At 27.4% G+C, this 21,514-nt stretch overlaps 1 protein-coding gene across 4 annotated transcripts in view; it reads left to right on the top strand.

The window, feature by feature from the left end:
- Window positions 1-21,514, top strand: part of LOC122720536 (neuromodulin) — a 95,896-nt gene that overhangs the window by 51,135 nt on the left and 23,247 nt on the right. For all 4 annotated transcript variants that reach the window (XM_043947307.1, XM_043947309.1, XM_043947308.1 and 1 more), the window contains one exon: window positions 1,594-1,727. In XM_043947307.1, coding sequence (XP_043803242.1) covers window positions 1,594-1,727 — 134 coding nt within the window. The remainder of the gene's footprint in view (window positions 1-1,593; window positions 1,728-21,514) is intronic.

Here is a 21,514-nt window from a genome sequence, read left to right as displayed (position 1 = left end):
TCTACTCGATTATAATTCGATTAATCGTTTGTTTGCAATGTTAATTTTAATCGTTAATTTCTTTCGAACACATTCTATTAATGAAAAATCTAAGAAGAGAAATTATTATAACGTTTAATTCTACGAGAAGAAAAAGTTGGCTGACAGGCTATGCTAGTTGACAGAGAGCAAATTCGCAAGAAATTAATAAAGAGGTTGACATCGAGCAAACTCAGAAAAGTTGACTGACGAAGGATAGCTAACACGAAGTTAACTCTCAGACATTGACTGACGGAGATTAGTCGATAAAGATTGACTAACTTTACAATATAAATAAAGATGTATTCTTATATTTTATGCGATGAATATATATATATTTTACACGTGTAATAATTTTTGCGAATTTTTACGTGTAAACGTGTATTTTAAAATTTATTAACTTGCAAAGGAACAAAATATTTCAAAAAGTAAATCTTCGTTGTGATATATTTATTTTTAATTTTTTCACTTAATTGGAATACGATGAGAAGAAAAAAATAGTTTATACGTTAAAAAATCTTATTATGTGTATATTTCATTTGAAAATTGTAAGAGTTAAATTTAATTTTAATAAAATATCTATCTTTGGTGTTATATAATGATGAGTTACATTGATTTAAAATTGATTTAAATAAATATATTTAGTAATATATTATCACCACTGTGAGATATGTTATATTAATTTCATATAATTAATAGATTTGCTCCGGATCAAATTCGGGACAACTGTGTTTTGCGAATGGATCAACCGCAAGTCAGGTAAATTCGCACAATACACCGAATTTGGAATTGATTCAGAACTGGGTCAGCCATTGTTTTTTCGAAGTGGTTGACACGGTTTAACGAAATGAACAGTGGTTAACTTGATTTCGATCGTTGAAGCTCATGTTGAAATTGTTGCCATTGTGTACGCGTAAAAACTATTTTTCACTTTCTTGTCGTGAAATCGTTCGAAATATATCTAAATATTCGTAAACGAATAAATAGAAAAATAATAGAGATAAGTAAGAAAAACGAATGAAAATACAAAACGATAAATTTATCGAATGGAACAAATTTATAGAAGATCTCGTATTGACTCGTAAAATGCGATTGAAATATAAATTTATTGGTTCGTTTATTGGAAGATTAAAAATATTGTGAATTATACGTTGCAAAAATAAAAGATAACATTAATTGTTTAAACATTTATGAAACATTTATAATATTAAATCATCGATTTAATATCTTTAAAAGAACAATACATCGCAAAGAAAATTATTTAATAAAAAGAGAAATTAATCAATGGCATAAATCCTTATTTAAATCCCGCGTTTTATTTCATTCTATCGTGTTCATTCGATTCGAATGTACATCGAGATAAATTCTTAAATTTCATGAATGCTAAAAATAGCATTTTCTCGCCACAGGATTTCTCTTTTGAAAGATATCCTTTTGAAAGATTGTCACTGTCACAAAACTCGAAATCTTTTTTTTTTTTTTCAATTTGATGAGATTCGACACAACGTACGTATCTGAAATTCGTTTATCGACATCGAATTTAACAATAATTTTCTTTCTTTCTCTCTTTTACAGAGCTTTGCGAAGCGGCGACGAAAATCCAGGCATCTTTCCGCGGCCATATGTCGAGAAAGGAGCAAGCAGCTGCAGCCATCGCAAAATCGGCGGAGAATGCCGTCGAGGATGTTGTCTCTAAGATGGAGGAGAAGGTGAGTTTGTTATTTTATCATTATAAAATATGGAATTTATCAATGAATATAAAAAATGTAAAATATAATGTATGCTATACATATTATGATATAATTTTACAACTTGTCAATGAGTAAAAAAATGTGGTACAAAAAAGATGGAATAATCTAAATCTAATTAATCTAATCAATCAATATCTGTATTACATACATACATTTTACATATTCAATAATATTTAAACACAGAATTATCATTTTGATTGATAAATATATATATCTAAATGATATAATCAACATCAATAATAATTTTGCCAATAACATTTTCATCTTTTCAATAATCATAAAACAAAAAAAATGTGTGAATTATTTCTATCAACTGATTTGATAATTCTGGTGTTAATTTATTCTTACATTAATATGTACATAAAATTAATTAATTCGTGTCGAGTAATAATATTATTTTAATATAAAACAATGTTTTGGAAAGATAAATTTCTCGAGCTTAGAAAATTTTAAATTTCACGGCGAAAAGTTGTTCGATGTGGTGTTTGAAAACTCTGACATTAAAGTTTCCTCTAGATTTTCTACTAAGAGTTTCCATTCCATTGAGAATTTCTGGTCTCATAACTAGGTTGCAACCCATATACATCGTGTATACGTATTATAATAGGCGTTGAAGTGCGCCCGGTTTAAAATTCAATGGTTCGTCCTTTTCAGATTAATTGGAAATCGATATTCTATTATCGAAAGTATTATCGCGCTTTGCCATGACCAATTCTCAATCAGATAAAACTTTTAAACATCTTTATCAGCATAGTTTTACATTTTTTTTTTTTTTTTTCCTTTCCCATCCTCCTCTCCTTCTTAGTTTCATCATTTCTTTTTTAATTTCGTATAGATCGTTGATCTTTGTTAAATTCGAGAAGTTTATCATCGAATATTCGTTCCTTTGAAGTTTGTAGTTCACTTGAGCTCCATTAACGATATAATGGAGATAAAAAAGAGGAGGCTTAGCTTTTTTTAGCGGAAATATCTCTGTTCGAGAATAAAGAGATGAAATGATTCGAAAGTAGTATATCTTATTGAAGATAATTTCTCTCGTAATAAGAGAGTTTCTTTGAATTTTATTGAAATTCATTTTATCTCGAAAGTACATAGTGTTACTGACATAGAAGAGATTGCATAAAGTGTGATTAATTTTCTTTGATATTTTTCTTTTAATAATATACTTGGATCCATCCTGTTTACCATAAATTATTTTCACGTTCTAGGCTTTTAAAAATTCGAAGTTATTTATTATACAGTCTATATTCGATTATACAGGTAATCAATGAAATTTTAAAAGATCAGATTACTTTTCAAAGTTTCGACGAATATCGGATAAAAATTCCAACGCAATTTCTTTATTCTATCTTATGTTTAATGATTCAAAAATATATATATATGAAGAAGATTTTAGATCGTAATAACTTGATCATATGCAACAATTATTATGCTTAATCAATTTTTTATTCTTTGGTCATTTGACCTTTTTTCTTTATGACTTTCCATCCTCCATACTTACGCTCTAACTGTATGTTCACACGCTAGAATTCTTTATCTATTTTCCTGATGACCCGTATATCTTTCGTTTTACAAAAATATTAGATCAAAATATGTTTTCCTTCATATTATAAATATATAATTGACTTTTATCAATGATCCATTTTTAAAGTTAGCAGATAGATATACATATTCAATGCATAAAATTTATTGTAAATATCAAAAAGCTATTTTTTTTCTTTATGGTATTATTAATTAAAAATTTATTAATAATTTTTTTCCATAAATGTCTACAAATATTTGTCATTCGATTAATTATGGTTATATTGAAAAAGAAAGAATTTAAAAAGCTTTTATCTATCTTATTTTATCTATCTTTTTAACTATTACTATTTATTACATTTCTAGGATATAGGTCAGTATGTTTGCTGCAATTATGATCGCCATTCAATCCTTATCCCTTATGTTTTTTACTTTGAAGTTTTACTTTGAGATTTACTATTTAAGTTCTCGAGCAGAAAGAAAATGTATCGTCAAGGGCATGTTTTTCTTTATCTCTTCAGTCGTTTATGAAGCTTTCACGTCATTTCTATTGTTATTTTGCATCTAAAATCGACGTCATTTTGATACATAGTTGTATAGAAAACATAGCTACATAGGAGAACAATATACAATAGAGCGGAATTTATATTTTCTGGAATATCTCTTTAAGTTGTATTTATTAAAAATTTAAGTTGTATTTAATTGTGAAGTGATCAAGTTAGTAAAAAAAAAATTCCTTGTTTTTTTTTTATGATTAGTTTAGTCTTTTGAATAATTCTTATAATTTTCTCTCTCTATATATATAATAAATAATAATGATAGCAGATATATAGAGATCATATCAAGTCTGTATTAAAAGTAAAGTATTATTATAAAATTTCTGTTACATCGATCTCTGGAGAATATTTATTTATCGATTTAGCTTGACCTCCTTTGCATAATCTCTTTCAACCTATATATAAGAAAAATGTTTTTTAATTAAAAGTTATCATAGAAGATCATACGATTGTTAAACTTGGTATATTGCGTGTATATTTATTGTTCTCGATATTATTTTTATATTCTGATATTACTTTTATAAGATTTCATTTACAGATATTAAAGTTTCATCAAAAATTAATCCGTCATGATACTTTTACATTCTATGTAAACTTTATCCCTATTTCGCAATATTTAACGTAAAAAACGAATAAATACAAATACGAAATTAAATTTTATTTTATTACATGGAAATCGATGAAAAGAAAATAAAACAAAAATACAGTAAATAATAGAATAAAAAAGTATTAATATTAAAGTATTAATAACTCCATTGCATTACAAATATATAATAAAAAATAATTATTAATTGAGACAAATTTGAAAATAATATTGTATAATCAATATTTTTATTAAATTTTTCTCAATATTTTTTTAATTGTATTAAAAAATTTTACAAAACAATAATATACCATTTAATTCGAGATTTTTCGAGATTATTTTTTCTTAATTGAATATTTATTATTAATCCTATCCAAGTTTATCTGTTCCTCGTTTCACGAATCATTCGAATAAGAAATCCATCCAATTCTGTAACATCCCTCGCGCTGATTCGATTATTCGAGTCGCGTGCATTCATGTATACGTAATATACACATACATACGCAGGAAGCCTCGATAGAAGATTTTCTGGATGGAAGATTTTTTTTGCCGAGAATGTACGATGCTCGTGAGCATCGTGGAAATCCCTTTTGCACTGAAATATTTCGCAACGAATCGTAAAGCTTGATCTGCTCGACACCGTCTTGTCACCAGCGCCTCCCTATTGTTTCCAATTCCGCGAAATATGGGTCGTACATATAATGCATAAACTTTCAGTGACCGTATATCGAGTATATTTTTATCGAGAAGCAATTTTCCCTTCCTTGGTAATTTTATTTTGGAATGGATCAAAAATTATTATTCATCGTTATAGCGAAGAAAATTACATTTCTCGAGAGGATTTTTTATTTTATTTTTGTTGAATAGGTCATAAAATGTATAAGAACTTTTCTTAATATTACGTGAAAATAGATTAAAAATTATTGTTAATGATATATGATAAGGGAATAAGATATATTTCTTGAGTAGGTTTTTTATATTCAGTATGGTTTAAGAAGTTCATTTTAGTGTTGTGATAAATTAAGAAATCCTGTAATAATTGTTTTACAATGATAATAATAGTAGAACAGTGATTGAAAAGTGATTGAAATATTTAAAAAAATTAGAAGAAATAAAGATGAGATATAATGGAAGGCTTTTTATTTTGAGATGAATCTCTTTTATTTTTAAATTTAATTATGGTGTATTTGTATCTTTTGAATATCATTCTTCAGCATGAATTATTTCAAAAAGAATTTATTATAAAAATTTATTATAAGGTTAGAAGTTAAGTAGTTTTTCAATTATATTTTTCCCCCCTACTTGTACTTTTGATATGATTACAATTAAAAAAGAATCTCCTTGGTGAAACTTTTTAAAAGATATTGTTTTTAAAGTTATATAAATATCGAGAAAGTAATATCGCAAAAGTTTTCTTCGAAATTTCAATATTCTCATGGATTATGCAGTTAAGTATTAAAAAAATTGTTCGATCAAACACATTACAAAACATTTTAAATTTATATTTATTTCAAATTGCTTCAATGTTTATTAATAGATTTTTTCAATAATTGTAAATATGAAATTACAATGATATAAAATGTATTTTTAAATTCGTTTAAATTAATATTATGTAAAACAGTTTATTACGTGCTACGTAAATCTTCAATTATATTTATCTGGATCATATAAATAATTTTCAATATTAATCTAGAAGATAGAAACCTTATTCTTTTCATATATATATATATATACATAAGGGGAAGATGAAATGAAGAGAAAAATAACAAGGTCAACAAGTTTTTCTCTTGAAAACAGTTGAGCCACTAGAAACTCAACGGAGACAGTGTTAACTTTTGTTCTTCAAAATAATTTGACAAAATATTTGTCCGACAACGGAAACAATATAATCACAAAGTTAATTTGTCACATTGTCATTACTATAATTAAGTTAATTGTAATAAAAAAAAAAAGTATATATCTATCTATTTATAAATTAACATTTAAAAAACATACATAGATCGTTCATCCATCAATTAAATATAAAAATTTTAGAAAACGATATTAAAAGTCGTGGAAAAGGAAAGAAAGATACAGGAAAAGCGCAATTAGAACGGTTAGAGATGTTTCGTGAAATTTTCGAGCTTCCTAAAATTTGTTATGCATATCTCTTCTACGACCTCAAAATTTATATTTCCTTCCACGTCACGGCACAGAGAACGCATCGACGCATCGGTGATGTATAGACGTTGGCTATATGACGTTCAGATGATAAAGAATTTATGGAATTTCGCATGACGCTCGCCGGTTTTAATTCCAAAGGGACAATCGTGTATTCTCAATCGAAACCGTGGTATGGGGGTTGAATATTTGATGTCGCTTCGAAAAAAAAAAAAGAAAAATTCCTGTTATATACCTGTTATATACATCGAATAAAATAATATACAAGAATTTTCATAATGAATTCATATATAACAATTTCTAACATATGCGAAATTAAGAGACTAATAACTTCTTATTATTCAATTCAGTATAATAAGATACTTCAATATATTAAAAATAACTTACGAGTTATTCAAGATATTTTATTCATCTTATATGAAACGTAAAAAAAGAAAAAGACGAGGAATCACTTTTTGGATTATACCTGTGAAAAATTCATCAAGCGATACTTTCATCGTATTATCTGATTCAATTACGATGGGCCAAATATCGATAAAGAAATCGCGAGAGAAAACACGCGAGAAAAGGAGGGTAATCCATCGGTATAAGCTAATTGCGAAGTACGTGGCTCGGTTCGTTACCTTCGTGACGTTACGATGTCCAAACTTTGCTCGAACAACTTTCCGTAATATGCATCGCGTGGGATGCGGTTGACTGAAAAAGTTATGCGGCCATCGTTGGAAGGCTGTTGTTTTATTCAGTCTCAGTGAGTGGCAATAGATAGTTAATAATCGAGAGTTTGTAGTGTGCGTGTGCATTTTGTTCCACATTTTTTCCTTTGTGGAGTACATCGTTCTGTTATGGCAGAGGAACAACAATTGGAAAAGATGTAGAGCGAGTTTGTTTTCACATAATTATTAATTTTCTACGTTTCGTTTTTAGACTTTTATTGAGAGTTTCTTTAAGTAATTGGAAGAAAGATAGAGTAAGTTTGTTTGTTGTGTATCTTTCAAATATTATATTGATATTTTTGTTAAATAGCAGTAAACTATAATAATATATTTTTTAAATTAATTAAAACAATTCATTGATTTCAGAAAATGTAAATGAGGAGAACAGTGATAATATTGTAAGATATTGCCAGGATATGGTTTTTTTCCATAGTTGAATTGTCAGACTTTTCTGATTATCCAGTTATCTGATTATATGTGAAAATGAGCTTTTGATGAGATAATTTATCGCGTGGAAGGTTTGATATTAGAATAAATGTGATTGACTAACTTGGAAATATCTGTGTGATTCGTGAATACGTTTTTGTGAGAATTTTTGAAAGAATCTTGTTCCAGATTACAGATAAGAGTTTTAAAGTATGATAGATGTGTAAGAACTGTTAAATATTTATTTGCCAGACCATGTATAATTCATATATCTTAATCTACTTTATTCTACATATGCGAAAACTTTATTATGCTAAGTGAAATATTATGGCATAAATGACAAATTGCACTTGGCTGTTAAAATTATACATAATAGTCGTAGATGTAATATATTCTGTAATTATATACATAAAATTAATTCTGCATATATATGTGGTTAACAATTTCGAATCGTGTGTAAATAATTTACTAATACTACGTTTGCAATATATTAATGACAAATTGAAAATGAATAATAAAATTTATAATTATCGAATAACAATTGACAAGATGCATTAAAAGAATCGTGATACCATTATACTCCACTTGATAATTGCATTAATTTATAATTTGGCATAATCAATTGAATGAATTAAACGTATAAAAAAATTTGCATACAGAAACGTGACACGATATAATTTACCACGAAATAATTAAACGAGAAAATACGATAATTTTATAACAAATTAATATTAACTTTTAAAAGATTTCTATATATTTCAATATTAATATTAATATTGATCTGAATGATGGAACGTTATTTTTTTTAACTAAAATATAAAAATAGAAAAATATCTCGTATCTCTATATAAATGGTCAAAAAATTCATTCGCGAAATATGAATCTTTGAACATTTCTACAATTTATTCAATTGAATTATTTTTCGCGAATATATAATATTTATCCGTCAAATTCAATCTACAGAGAGGCAGGAATTTAACGCGCATTAGCCTAATGCATAAAATAACTCTCGACTGAATGCTTAACAGAGCGTATCATAGAGGTATCACGCAGTGTATTTGCAAAGAGGCGAAGTATTTTGCAACACGTGCTGTGTGAATAGATAATGCTTATTGTGAGGGCGACCTGTGTAACTCGATAGCACACCTCGTTAAACACACACTCGGAATCGATATTTTAATAATCTATTAACTAATAATGCACATTTTTTGAAACTAAAAGTTTCTGAACGAAAAGGAAACGAGCGTTTCTTTCATAAGAAAATGAATATCAAATTATTACTATTTAAATCATAACTCAACTCGGATCGCGGATTCTTCTTTTTCTTGCAAAATCAAATTTTTATCAATGATACGATTAAAATGGAGCGAATTGAGTGAAAATTCGCTTTATCCTTTAGTTGTTGTAATATTATATTACACTTTGAATCTTTTTTACGTGTGCAAGTTCTGCAAGTTTTTGTATATTCAAATTTTGATTGGACACGTATGAAGGGAGAGAAAGATAATTTGATAAAATTGAAGAGGAATAATTTCATTAGGATTCTTCTAATCAAGACCAAATTTTTAATAAAATTTTATTTGTTTGTAGTAAGAAAAAAAATATATAATGTAATATATTTAAAATAAATAAGTTAAGATGGAATGTTCAGGAGAGGCACGTTCTACCAATACATTAATGTACACAAATGAAGATACAGTTTGCATACATACATGGATGATAACGTTGATTCTCACCAGTCACGATGAAAATTCATTAGTAACGGAGATTAGCGTGAAATTCAATGATCGATAAATTTCTAGAGAAGTTGTATTTCGCTTTAAATCGACCTTATGATCAATGAACATGGTATTCGATTTTTATTAATTTTATTATCAATAAATATTCATCAGTTTTAAAATTAGAGATAATTGTGAACGAAATGTGAACATTTTTTTTACGTGCGAAAGAAACAGGAATTTTAACCTCGAAATGAAAAATATTCTTTTACGGTGGAAATAATTTTATGGGGAAAAAATGAAAGGAGGAAATTTTGTTCATTTTCTTGTCACGTTTCAGCAAATCTAGGAAACAAGTGTAGAGCTTGATGTTCGTTGATATTTTGAGAAAAGAAAACATAAAGACGAGAGAAGACGAATGTAAAATATTTTTGGATGAATTACGAACGTGCAGTGCAACATTTATAAAATTCTCAAAATTAACATGGTAACGAATTTACCGCACGCGATCTTCGTATCTTTTTATAATTTTCTTAAAAAAGACCAATATCCACAAATAATACTACGAGCAATCATGAAAGTGTTCGAGTAACTATATTCTTTTAAACTTATCGAAGGGGTGCGTAGCAACATAGATTGAAGACTGTCACGCGAGAAAATACTTCCAAGCCACTTTTTCCGACAACAACGAACGTGTTATGACGCAAGCCAATCCAATTATTCAAGAGCCAATAAAATATCCTTAATTTTATCACTACATGATACTATATAAAAATTGTATCCAAAAACAACTTGATTTACATGCGTTAAAAGAAAGAAAGAGCAAGAAAATGAATTTCTCTTTCTATATATATATATATATTTGAAATCAAATATTCATTACTTTTTATTAGAAATTCCCACAACGCAAGAATGTATTTTTGAGAATTCAGATAACGGCGAGGATCCGATCCAATATCTTAAAAATAGAATTAATCCGACAGATTTTCCAGAATTTTTTCGAGAAAACCAACAAATTCTCGATCTGACATATGCATACATACACGTATGCTCTCTTCTTATTTTAATCGCAATTTATACACAATCTTATGTCGATTCGTACACGTATGAAATTCGTCGTCGTCGTGGAATTCAATTGGCTCGGATATCGAACAACGATGGGGATGAAATTCGCGGTGGGGGAAAAATTCGAAAATTCGGGAAAAATCTGAATTAGAACGCGTGAGATGAGTTGGCAACGGGATGCAGTTTTTTTTTCTTCTTTCCTCCTCCCTCCTCCCTCGGTTCTCATCGACGATCGTCGAGGTTTCATATATTTTTACGCACGCGTTAAGAGGATACGTTTCATGGCTACACCGATATTTGGTTAATGTCACCGTGGATCTTCCCTGGAAAAGGATTTTGCTGCCAAATGGAGCTGGCTGGAGAATGGGAGAACGCTGAAGAGAGATTTGGGACTTTAATAGGAGACGTCTTTCTATCTCTCTCTTTCTCTCTTCTTCTTTTTTTTTTTTTTTTTTGAATTTAGAATTATGCGAGTGGATGGAGCTTAATCTTGTGAAAGAATATTAAATGTTGGAAATATAGAATGGAAATATATAGGAAATTTAAATATGCATAGAGAAATTATATAGTAATGAGAAAATTGAAGAAAATTAAGTGACATTTTTTATTTTTTTTTTACAGAGGGACAAATTGTTTTCTTGTTGAAGAATTTTATTTTAGTTGTTTGATTATATAGAGATGAAACATATATAGCTTAAATTATTTGAATTAAGTCAATCTTAAAATATTTTTATTAATAATAATAATAATCATAATAATATTTGTAATAATAATGGTAATTGTAATAATAATTGTAATAATAATGGTAATAATTACTTTGAATAATAATTCTATTTTACATTCATCGATAAACATTAATAATAATAATAATAAAATAAAATTAGTATTAATATTTTTACAAATATTGTAGGGAATATAAATTACAGCGTAATATTGCGTCGTTTGTTATTGTATATATATCGGTTAAACGTAATCGCTTCCCAAATACAAAGTTAAACGAAATAATCTTTCAATTGTTATTGTATACATATCGATTAAATGTACTCGCTCTCCGAACACGAATCGAAACAAACATATTCGTTCGATTGTTATTGTATGGCGTAGTCGGTTTCCGAACACGGAATGGAACGGACGTGTATCTTTCTGCTCTCCGAATAAATATTTTATCGTTATATATATTAGAATATTAAAATATAGTAATTGTTAATTTAACAATTTATATAATTATATATATATAATATAAAAATATATATGTATTTTATTATTATATATATATTATTAAATATATATATATTTTNATAAAAATATATATAATTATATAATTTATATATTAATAAATAAGGTATCGAAATATAAAAATATATTTAATAAATTTTAAATCTATAAAAAGAAAGACAAAATATTATTAATTCATAATAATATAGTAATACATTAAAAATAATAAAGAAAACGAAATATTAATATGTATATATATTATTATATATGTATAATATATTAATATTTAATAATTTAAAAGAAGAAAAAGAAAAAAAAAGAAAACAATAATTAATATCGATAATTAAAACGAAAACTTCCAATCATCATAAAAAAAAATAAAAATAAAAAAATTGAAAAATTTGGCAAATTTTTCATCTTGATTGATTTTGGAAAATATTATGATTTTAATGGTCATTTAAATTTTTATATAATAAATTTTGAATTTTTATCGATTGAAATTTATAAAGTTTTCGTATTCGAAATACTTTTTATTCTAATTGTTTTTTGACATTTGTCGTTGATTCATTTATAATTGATCGACAATTTAAGATATCTTACATCAATATATATCAATGATCAATAAAATATATCCAAAATTTATTTGGATATATAAATCAATCGAGATGAAAAATTTGCCAAGTTCGATTTTTTTGTTTTTATTTCTTTTTTTTTTTTATAATTGGAAGTTTTCGTTTTAATTATCGATATTAATTATTGTTTTCTTTTTTCCTTTTTCTTCTATTAAATATTGACTCGTTTTCTTTATTATTTTTAACAGGATAACAAAATTTTCTTATTTTTCATTTTTATATTCATTTATTTTTTTTTTTTTTTGTTTTAGCTTATTGTATTCAATTCTCGCGATTATTCACTCGGATATTTAGACCATGTCTTTTGTTATCCTGATATCTACCTAAGATCTATTATTTGAGAATGGATAGATTTGTTCCCGTGCCATTGTTATCCTTATTATCTCTTCGTCTCCCTCGCTTAAATTGGATAACACAATAGACTTAATAAGGTCTTTATGGTGTTATAAAACAACGATTAAAGCTTTATTCTTGCATTCCAGTAAACAGCAACACTGTGTAGTGCATATAACGTGGTATGTATAAAATTAAAGTGAAATGGTACTTTCTTTCAAATGAAAAATGTAAAGGCTTAATGCTCTTTTTAGTTTGTTGAAATATCACGATTTAATAGGTGTAAATCGGTGTAAAAGTGAGATCTTTTAATAGAAGTTAAAAGAACTAAAAAGTGTATTCGAATGAGAATTTTATAATCCATTTCTCTGAATTCACTTATTTTCTATTAAAAGATATTATAAAGATAAAAATGAAGTATATAAATAAAAAATTAAAAGAATTGAAAAGATTTCTTTGAAACTTTAACGATTCTTTTTGGACTTAACGTGTAAAGATTCATACTTTTAGATAGAAATCAAAGATAAAATTTATATAATATTCTTTCGTGTATTTTTTTCCTTTGCTTCACATACAAGAAAATTTTGCTTACATAATTATATTGCTTACAAAAAAAAATATATAACGAATATTTTAAGTAGAGTACAAATAAATTTTCATTAAAATTAAATATTCATGTATCTCTTCTATGAAAATTTTCGAACTCGATTTAATCTATTTAATATTTTAAATACGTATTAACGAAAATTTTTTTATTTCGTAGATACGATTGAAATTAACATGCCGTTGCACACATTGGTTGACAAATAGTTGCTCGTGCTATAGCAGCCTTTGTGACGTGGAATCCTATCAAAGTTAAGCCACGTCAGGCGCAGTTAATACTCGAATAAGTGACTGCTTGGAAGTGTATTGTCGATAGTAATTCAGAATATTCCCTTAACTTGTAGAGAGGATATAATTATTCTCAACTAAAATCGCAGCAATCGATGCCTAATATAAAGTAAACGTGATAAAATAAAAAAACAATGAATAGATATTAATACCAAAAAAATCTAAAAAAAAAGAAGAAAGAGAAAAAAAGTATAGTATCAAAACGAAGACAATAAATAAAACAAACTCTCTCTCTCTCTCTCTCAGATGACAAAATACATATTGAATCCTATTAAAAATAGGATTTTATATACGCCTCAGGCGTTTGTTTCCTTTATTTCGAATACGAATATCGTGGAAAAGTTTCTTCTAGTTATACATACAACCATTAATACGTGGACAGAAAAGAAAAATGCGTGGAAAGAGAGAGAGAGAGAGAAAGAGAGAGAATAAGAAGAGGAATAATGGAGGAAAGAAGGAGAATGGAAAGATCAAAAAGGGAAAATGAAAGAAAGGAAGAAAGAAAAAGAGAAAATAGGAGTGAAAAGGAAAAGAAATTGAAATGTGTTAATTGTATTTATAAAGTATTTATTGTTTAAAATGTCGAGGATTGACATGTTTTTCTTTTTATACTTTTTTTTCAAAATTCTGCAGAATTCTGTATTTTAGCTGCCAAGTAATTTTGGCATTCAATATTATGGTTTTCAACAATATTGTTAAGAGAAGAAAGAAATTTTGTTGCAAAAATTTCAAATACATATACAGAATATACAGGAAATTGAAAATGGAATATGAAGAATTGGAAGATGATGAATTGAAATTAGTTAAATAACATTGATGATATATTAAAAAGAGAAAGAGATGTAACTTTTCTTATTCAAACCGCATTAAGGAATTAAATATTCTCTTGAACATCGTATAAATTAATTGTGAATGAATTTGAAGTCTGGTTCTTAATCCCAAATGGAAGTTCAAATGAAAACTTCTTGATTAATTTCTAACTGCTTCTTACGAGTGATTAATTATTAATTAATTAATTATCCTAAATCCTCGTTACGTTATTTAGTAAAAAATATTTACTTACTAAGAATAATTAAAAATTATTGAAAATCTCTTAAACTCCTTGATTAATCTTAAAAATACTATATAAAAAATTGATCTTTTAGCAAAAAAAAAAAAAAGAAACTTTCAATGAATACTCAAGAGATCGAAACTCAAACGTTATTCAAAGGGAAAAAGATCAAATCAAGATTCAAAGAGGATTCGGATTTACTCGTGTAAAAAAACAAAATACAAAAAGTTAAATAAGATGATAAGATCAGAAAGAGGAAATAGAAGACCGAAAGGAAGAAAAAAGCATAAGAGTGGAATAAAGAAAAGTAGTCACAATGGATAAGATATTCTTTGAACCGAATCCATTCCCAGTGGCAATTATTTCGAGAGAATGTTCCTTCCCTATTATCAAGCCTACCATTTTTCTTTATCGATTCTGTCCAACCATACAACCTGAATTCTTCTCTTCTTTCCTCTTAGTGTCAGGAGTAATTTCTTTCTTTTTTTTCTTTTTATTTTTACAAATTTTTAAGATGTTTGACAAGCATTTTCAAACTTTATGATTTGTTTCAAGAAACCAAATAGTAATAGTTAATATTAGGGTAGTTGTATATTGTATATTAGTTGTAGTATTAGACAGTTTTATATAAGAGGTTGAGTTAAATTATATGATTAAGAAGATCCTGTGTAAATATTTTCCTGAGGATTTTCATAACGTTTAGTTTTTAATATAAGAATTTTTTTGCTCTAAAGAATTTAAGTGGCAAAATAATATTACAATTATTTCAGGAGTACAAGTCTTTTACAACAGTTTTTCTCTAATTTTTTTTTTAGCATCATGGAAATTAATAATCCTCTATAATAATTATATGCACAGGATATTATTTTATTTAAAATGTTGTACTATTTATTACTGAAATTAATTTACATAACAGTTAATCAGTAAAGTAGTTAAACATTACAAATTCATTATCCTGAATCATCATTATTATAATATCGATTTAATTTTACGTGATGCATTGTACATAAAAAATATTCCATCGTATATATTTTTATTTTTCAAGTAAAGGATCATTTTTTTCCCGTGTACATATTCGTACAGATGAGCTTTTAGACATCGTTCACACCATTCAAAGCGTTTACACAAACTTCAATCCTATCGCGAAACGTAAGGTAATACGAAATTACATTGCGTCTGACCATAACCGCGCTGTAACTACTGAAACTCGAGCCAGCAGCCCAAGGAAATGCATAATTCACCGGGTAATCGCTCTCGAGGAACGCTTACGATTTTGTTAAGTAACAATACGAGTGTAACCTCGGTTCTTGGCCTCAGTGTTCGACCCAGTTATTATAATCATTCCAGAATCTCGCGTGTTCGTGCGTCCTCCGTTAAATAGGGACGTTATTCTCGCGTTTCATTATGAAAAAAACAGCTGATTCCTTTGATGTTACACGATTGTTAATCGATTTGCATCCGTAATGAGTCGTGCTTAACCGAGCTTATACAGATTATATTCACAATAAATCCACAATAAATCATGGTGATAAAAATAATCGTGATAAAAATATCAGTGACAATAATTTAAATTTCTCCGCTGAAAATGATCCTTTACTTGAAAAATAAAAATATATACGATGGAATATTTTTTACGTACAATGCATCGTGTAAAATTAAATCGATAATTGTAATAATAATGATTCAGGATAATGTAATGTTTAACTATTTTACTGATTAACTATTATGTAAATTAATTTCAATAATAAATAGTACAACATTTTAAATAAGATAATATCCTCTGCATATAATTATTATAGAGGATTATTAACAATCGTGATTTATCCATGTTCGTTAAATTCTTTATCAATCGAAATGGGATTCGTGGTGTGTAGAAATGATGATTGGAATATTTGCGAATGTAATCAGAAATGAGTTGCAAGCATCAGATTATGGGCGTTTTAACCAAACGATTGCTCCTCTCAGGTGCATAATGCATCTCTAGAGTAATCGGAGATCCGTGAGTTTCCAACTTGTGCTAGCAACGTCATTCCAAAGATCAACCTAACAACGCTTCATTATCGTTTCTCCCCTTATCGTCGTAGTTCGATGCTTCACGCTTATTTGCCTTGCACCTATCTGAACTATACTTGTATTTCAAGGAAGGACAAATTGTTCATCTTCTGCAGTAACGAAATATGTTACTATCCTGTGTGAAATAATTATCATTGATCATAGATTAGATGCAGAGAGAAATTTATATTTCTGTTTTCTTTTTCTCTCAGAAAGTGTTAGAGTAGATTTGAGAGTAATTTGCGTCCACGTTTTATAAGTATTCTCGATTTTAAGATTTTATTTGTGAATTTAAAATGATATATATTTAAATAAAATATATATCATTTTAAATATGATATACATTAGCAAGTGGTGTCTTAGTAGGTAGTTTATCACATAGTTTTAAAGATAGATTTTATTTTATTTCCATTCTATTCAGGTATTTGGCACAGTTTCTTCCCATTAAATATATATTATTGATCACATTTCTTGAATTTGGATATTAATGCTTATAACTTATTGAATAGTCGTAATATTGTTAAAAGTAGCTAAAAATAAATAATTTTTGAAGATCCAATATTAAATATTATCTTTGTGTTATTATCATTTAAACATCTTTGTGTAATAAATCTTATATACTTTATTTTTTCATTTTATTTTAAAACGGTTATTGTAGTAGTTTCTATCTTTCACCAGAAATCAATATTGCATTTCTCTTTTAGCTTCAATTTTGGCAAGCGTTTCATTATCGATTTCATTTCCGAATTAAATTAAATTTAAGTCGATTGTCCACTTAACCGACAGATCTCACTATTCAGAAACACATCAGGCTTAGTAAACTTGCTCTGAGCTTTGAATTTACAGAAAAGACATTTCGATGCTTCTCCATGTTATCACTAATCTAATGACGGTCTCAAATTTAATGAAAACTACAATTCGTACGTCTTAAAATGGATCTCCATCACTGTATATCTCTGTCAAAATAGAGAATATTAGTCATCAATTTTATTTGTATCATTCCACGAACAATATCGTGGAAAGGATTTATTACACAAAGATATTTAAATGATATTTATTTTTTATTGAGAGATTTATTTTGTTTATTTTGCTTCCTTTAAATTAAAACTTGTTAACTAAAGATAAACTGTTTGAATTTTTGCGTTTAATTTTAATTCTTTCGTTCAACAAATTCCTTGTCCTTTCAAATTAGAAAATATGATTGGATCTTTAAAGATTTTATCGTTCAAAAAATTTTTTAAGTTGTAAAAAGATATAGATGGTAGTTATTGTTATTAAAACAGAAATCTAGATACTGATAGTGAATTGTTCATACAGGTTAGTGTCTTCTGGTATAAAATCTGAAATGCAGGTACGATATTGAGGTGAAACAACAGGTTTATCTATGGACTATGCAAAAGCAGGTCGCTATAGTAAATACACTGCTATTACGTTATACTTTCTTCTCTGTGTGCTATTATAAAATCGATTCTGATATAACTCAGAATTTAATGTCTCTAATAAGAGATATCTGGGCATAAAAAGAGTTTATTTTTTGCTTCTAATCGAAATAGCGATCGTAATTCTTATCTATTCGAAGTGAAAAATTTTATTTGATTGAAAGATTTTAATAACGATTAATCGAAATGTGGAGAGAAAAATAAAACGCATGAAATGAATCGTTTCAAGAATATTCAATATATAATTATTGAATTGTTATTTTAATTGAATTATATATTATTGTAAAATTAAAAGAGAGATACACGAGTTAGTTCAATTGTTTCGAACAATGTAGATATTATATTATATTATACCATATTTACTTTACTCTTTAATAATTTCCAATAAATTCTACGAATATTTTTATACTACTATTTTCATCGGTTTCAATAAATATTAAGATAAATGTATATTTTACTTTACCCGTGTTATATTCCTGGAATTTTAATTAAAAAAAAAAAATTGAATCAAAATCAAATCACAATTGAATAAAACTCTAATGTTTATTTCACTATAAAAAAAAAATAAATAAATAAAGATATCCGAATCGAAAGAAATCCTCTCGATAAATTCGATATAATCCATCGACAAACGAAATGAAAACATATAGAAATTAAATTAAATTGCACTTTATTTATTTATCATTTACAAAAACGATCGCCTTTCGCTAATCACAAGTATGCAACATTTCGTTATCGTATCTAAATTCATTAACGATATTAATCTCGTTACTTTACATGCAGCATTACATCACAAAGATTCCTCTTCACACAAGAGAAAAAAAGCTTTAACGTAGTTTGTTCGGTTTTAACATAATTATTTGAGTGGATCCTCGTTGTACAGTAATTCTTCCGAGTCACGTTGCATCGTGATTTTTATTTTTCTTTTCAAAACTATCTTCTTGAATTTATTCCTCGTTTTCATCCATCCTTTATTTGACAATTAGTGATTATATTCCACAAGAGAGAAACATGGAATTAATTTGATTTAATGCTGCATGTAAAGTAACGAGATTAATATCGTTAATGAATTTAGATACGATAACGAAATGTTGCATACTTGTGATGAAAAATTATCGAAAAAGGTAAAATGTTTCGTGGAATTTGTGATCTAATTTAAACGGCAATCAATTGTTTTCCATACGATTTCGTTTATTAGAAGATTCTTAGTTTTAGATCTCGTCTTCTTAGGAGAGAGGCTCGTGATTTCGAGCAGTTGTTTTATTTCCATGATTTTGTATTATTCTCGAATTTCAAAGATATTTCAATTAGCGTAATTTCGATTAATTGGCCTCCTTCGTTGATTTGTTGTTTGAGATGTTTTAATTAGAATATGGAATTTCACGATTTTTTTCAGTACTACGTAAAAAATGTGAGAGATGTAATAATTATTCGTGATAATAATTTGTTTATGACGAAATTTTTAAGGTTTGTAATCAAATATATAATTATTAATGATACGTTCTTTCAAATTGTTTCATTCATTGATTATATATACTATTCGAATTATAGATTTTATTATTAACTTATACTTAAATATATTAGATACAGATAAATAATTATTCATTTGAGATAATTTAAAAACTTTATGGAAAAACAAATTTTTTCCATCAATCTCAAAATTTCTCCTCAATTAAAAGATTATTTTCTGATATCTGACTATCAAATAGATTATTAAATGCAAGATTAAACTCGTATGGAAACTCAAACTTAGAAGAGGATGATTTTATTTATTCAAACGAAACTTTCTTCGAAACTAAAGAACACTTAAAACGAATCGATATTTGTAGAAGAGAAAAAGAAGAACGTTAATCTACTTTCCAAGAAAGGTATAATGTAACATCGTAACATATAGGAAAACGTTTACGTGCACGCATATGTATATGTATATGTATATGTATATGTATACATAATGCAACCAGTTATACAATTTTTTGATGTAAATATGTATATTTACTTGTCTAGCTAGCTTCGATTTTCCGTTCGATCAGCCTTTTTCGTGTCGAAGCTTGTTCCTTTCGGATTTGAACGTGTCTCACGAGTCAAAAGCAATTTTGTCGTTTGACATCGAACACGTAGGCTCCTCGGATTCCCCTTTGACTAAACGCTATCCTCCTCGAGCTTCCTTGAATTCTTCGGATCCCTTAGCTTTTAGAGAGCTATTAAACGAAAATTCTTTAAAAAAAGGAAGCTTTAACTCGTTCGATAATTCCAATAATAATTTTTTAATTTGTTCAAAATAGGAATAGGAATTTTTCAAGTTCAATTGTTCAACAATTTTTATTTTTACCACTATTCGATTTCGATGTAATGTTTAATTTATAACACTCTAAAATAGGGAAAAATGAATATATAAATAATTTTGTTGATTCTTAAATAGTCTTTTATTAGGCGAGTAAGTAAAGTGTTATTTGTAAGAATATACACAAACTTCGTGAATAAAGCGATTCTAATTGAATATCACGGGAAAGCTGAAGAAATTCGTGTCAACGTGTGTGGAAAATAGACCGTGAGAAATAATATCGACGTAATTTCCTGTCGAAGGAGAGGCAATAATGCTTAGTCGTGTGCGATGAAGAAGAATCTTGATTGGGTTGGGATGGAGGAGAATGGGCTGGGCCAAGATTTAATACAACGATAATAATTACGAGTAATACTTGATTTCAAAAAATAGGCGATTTAGATACTTTTGAGATTAATTTATATCCTTCTCAATTGATTGTGGAAACCGGAAGGAAAGTTTCTAAAATTTAAAAAAATTTTACATTATCGAATATTTCACAGATAATGAAAAATCATCGTTGAAGAAACGATATTAAATCGTAATATTATTATATAATTTAAATAGATTGGCTCCTAAGCCCTATCAAATCCATGGAATAGTGAATATCTCGCGAGGCGTTAAGGGGAATCGATAATTTTATCGCTTGCTGGGAATTTGAAATCAAGGCGGACATCGATTTCTGCGATGTCGAGCCGGTGTAACAGATTAAATCCTATCATTTGTATCGGTGTTGGGCCACGAAACGAATCGTCGAGGCGTGCTCTGAGCTATCCTACCTCGGATAGGTTCGAGTGTATTCAGATTTCGACGTGGATAACGTGTCCAAATTTGTCGTGTTGAATTGCGTCGATGATAAATCGAGGATAATTTGTCGTGTGTTTCTTCAATGGTTTTCTTTTTTTTTTTTTTTTTTTTTTTTGAAGAAATGGATATTTATAATGTTTCGAATCAAATAAAATAAATTTGATAATATTCTCGTTTCGATATATAGTTTTCAAAATTGAAAATAGAAGCACGTTATCTTGTTCGATTCATCGATTGAACTCCTCAACATTTTCTCTTTCGC

Source organism: Apis laboriosa, unplaced genomic scaffold (assembly GCF_014066325.1).
Source record: "Apis laboriosa isolate Shangri-la unplaced genomic scaffold, ASM1406632v1 scaffold12_cov154, whole genome shotgun sequence".
Classification (NCBI taxonomy): domain Eukaryota; kingdom Metazoa; phylum Arthropoda; class Insecta; order Hymenoptera; family Apidae; genus Apis; species Apis laboriosa.
Note: the sequence above shows the minus strand (reverse complement) of the source record. Positions and strands in the feature narration are given on the sequence as shown.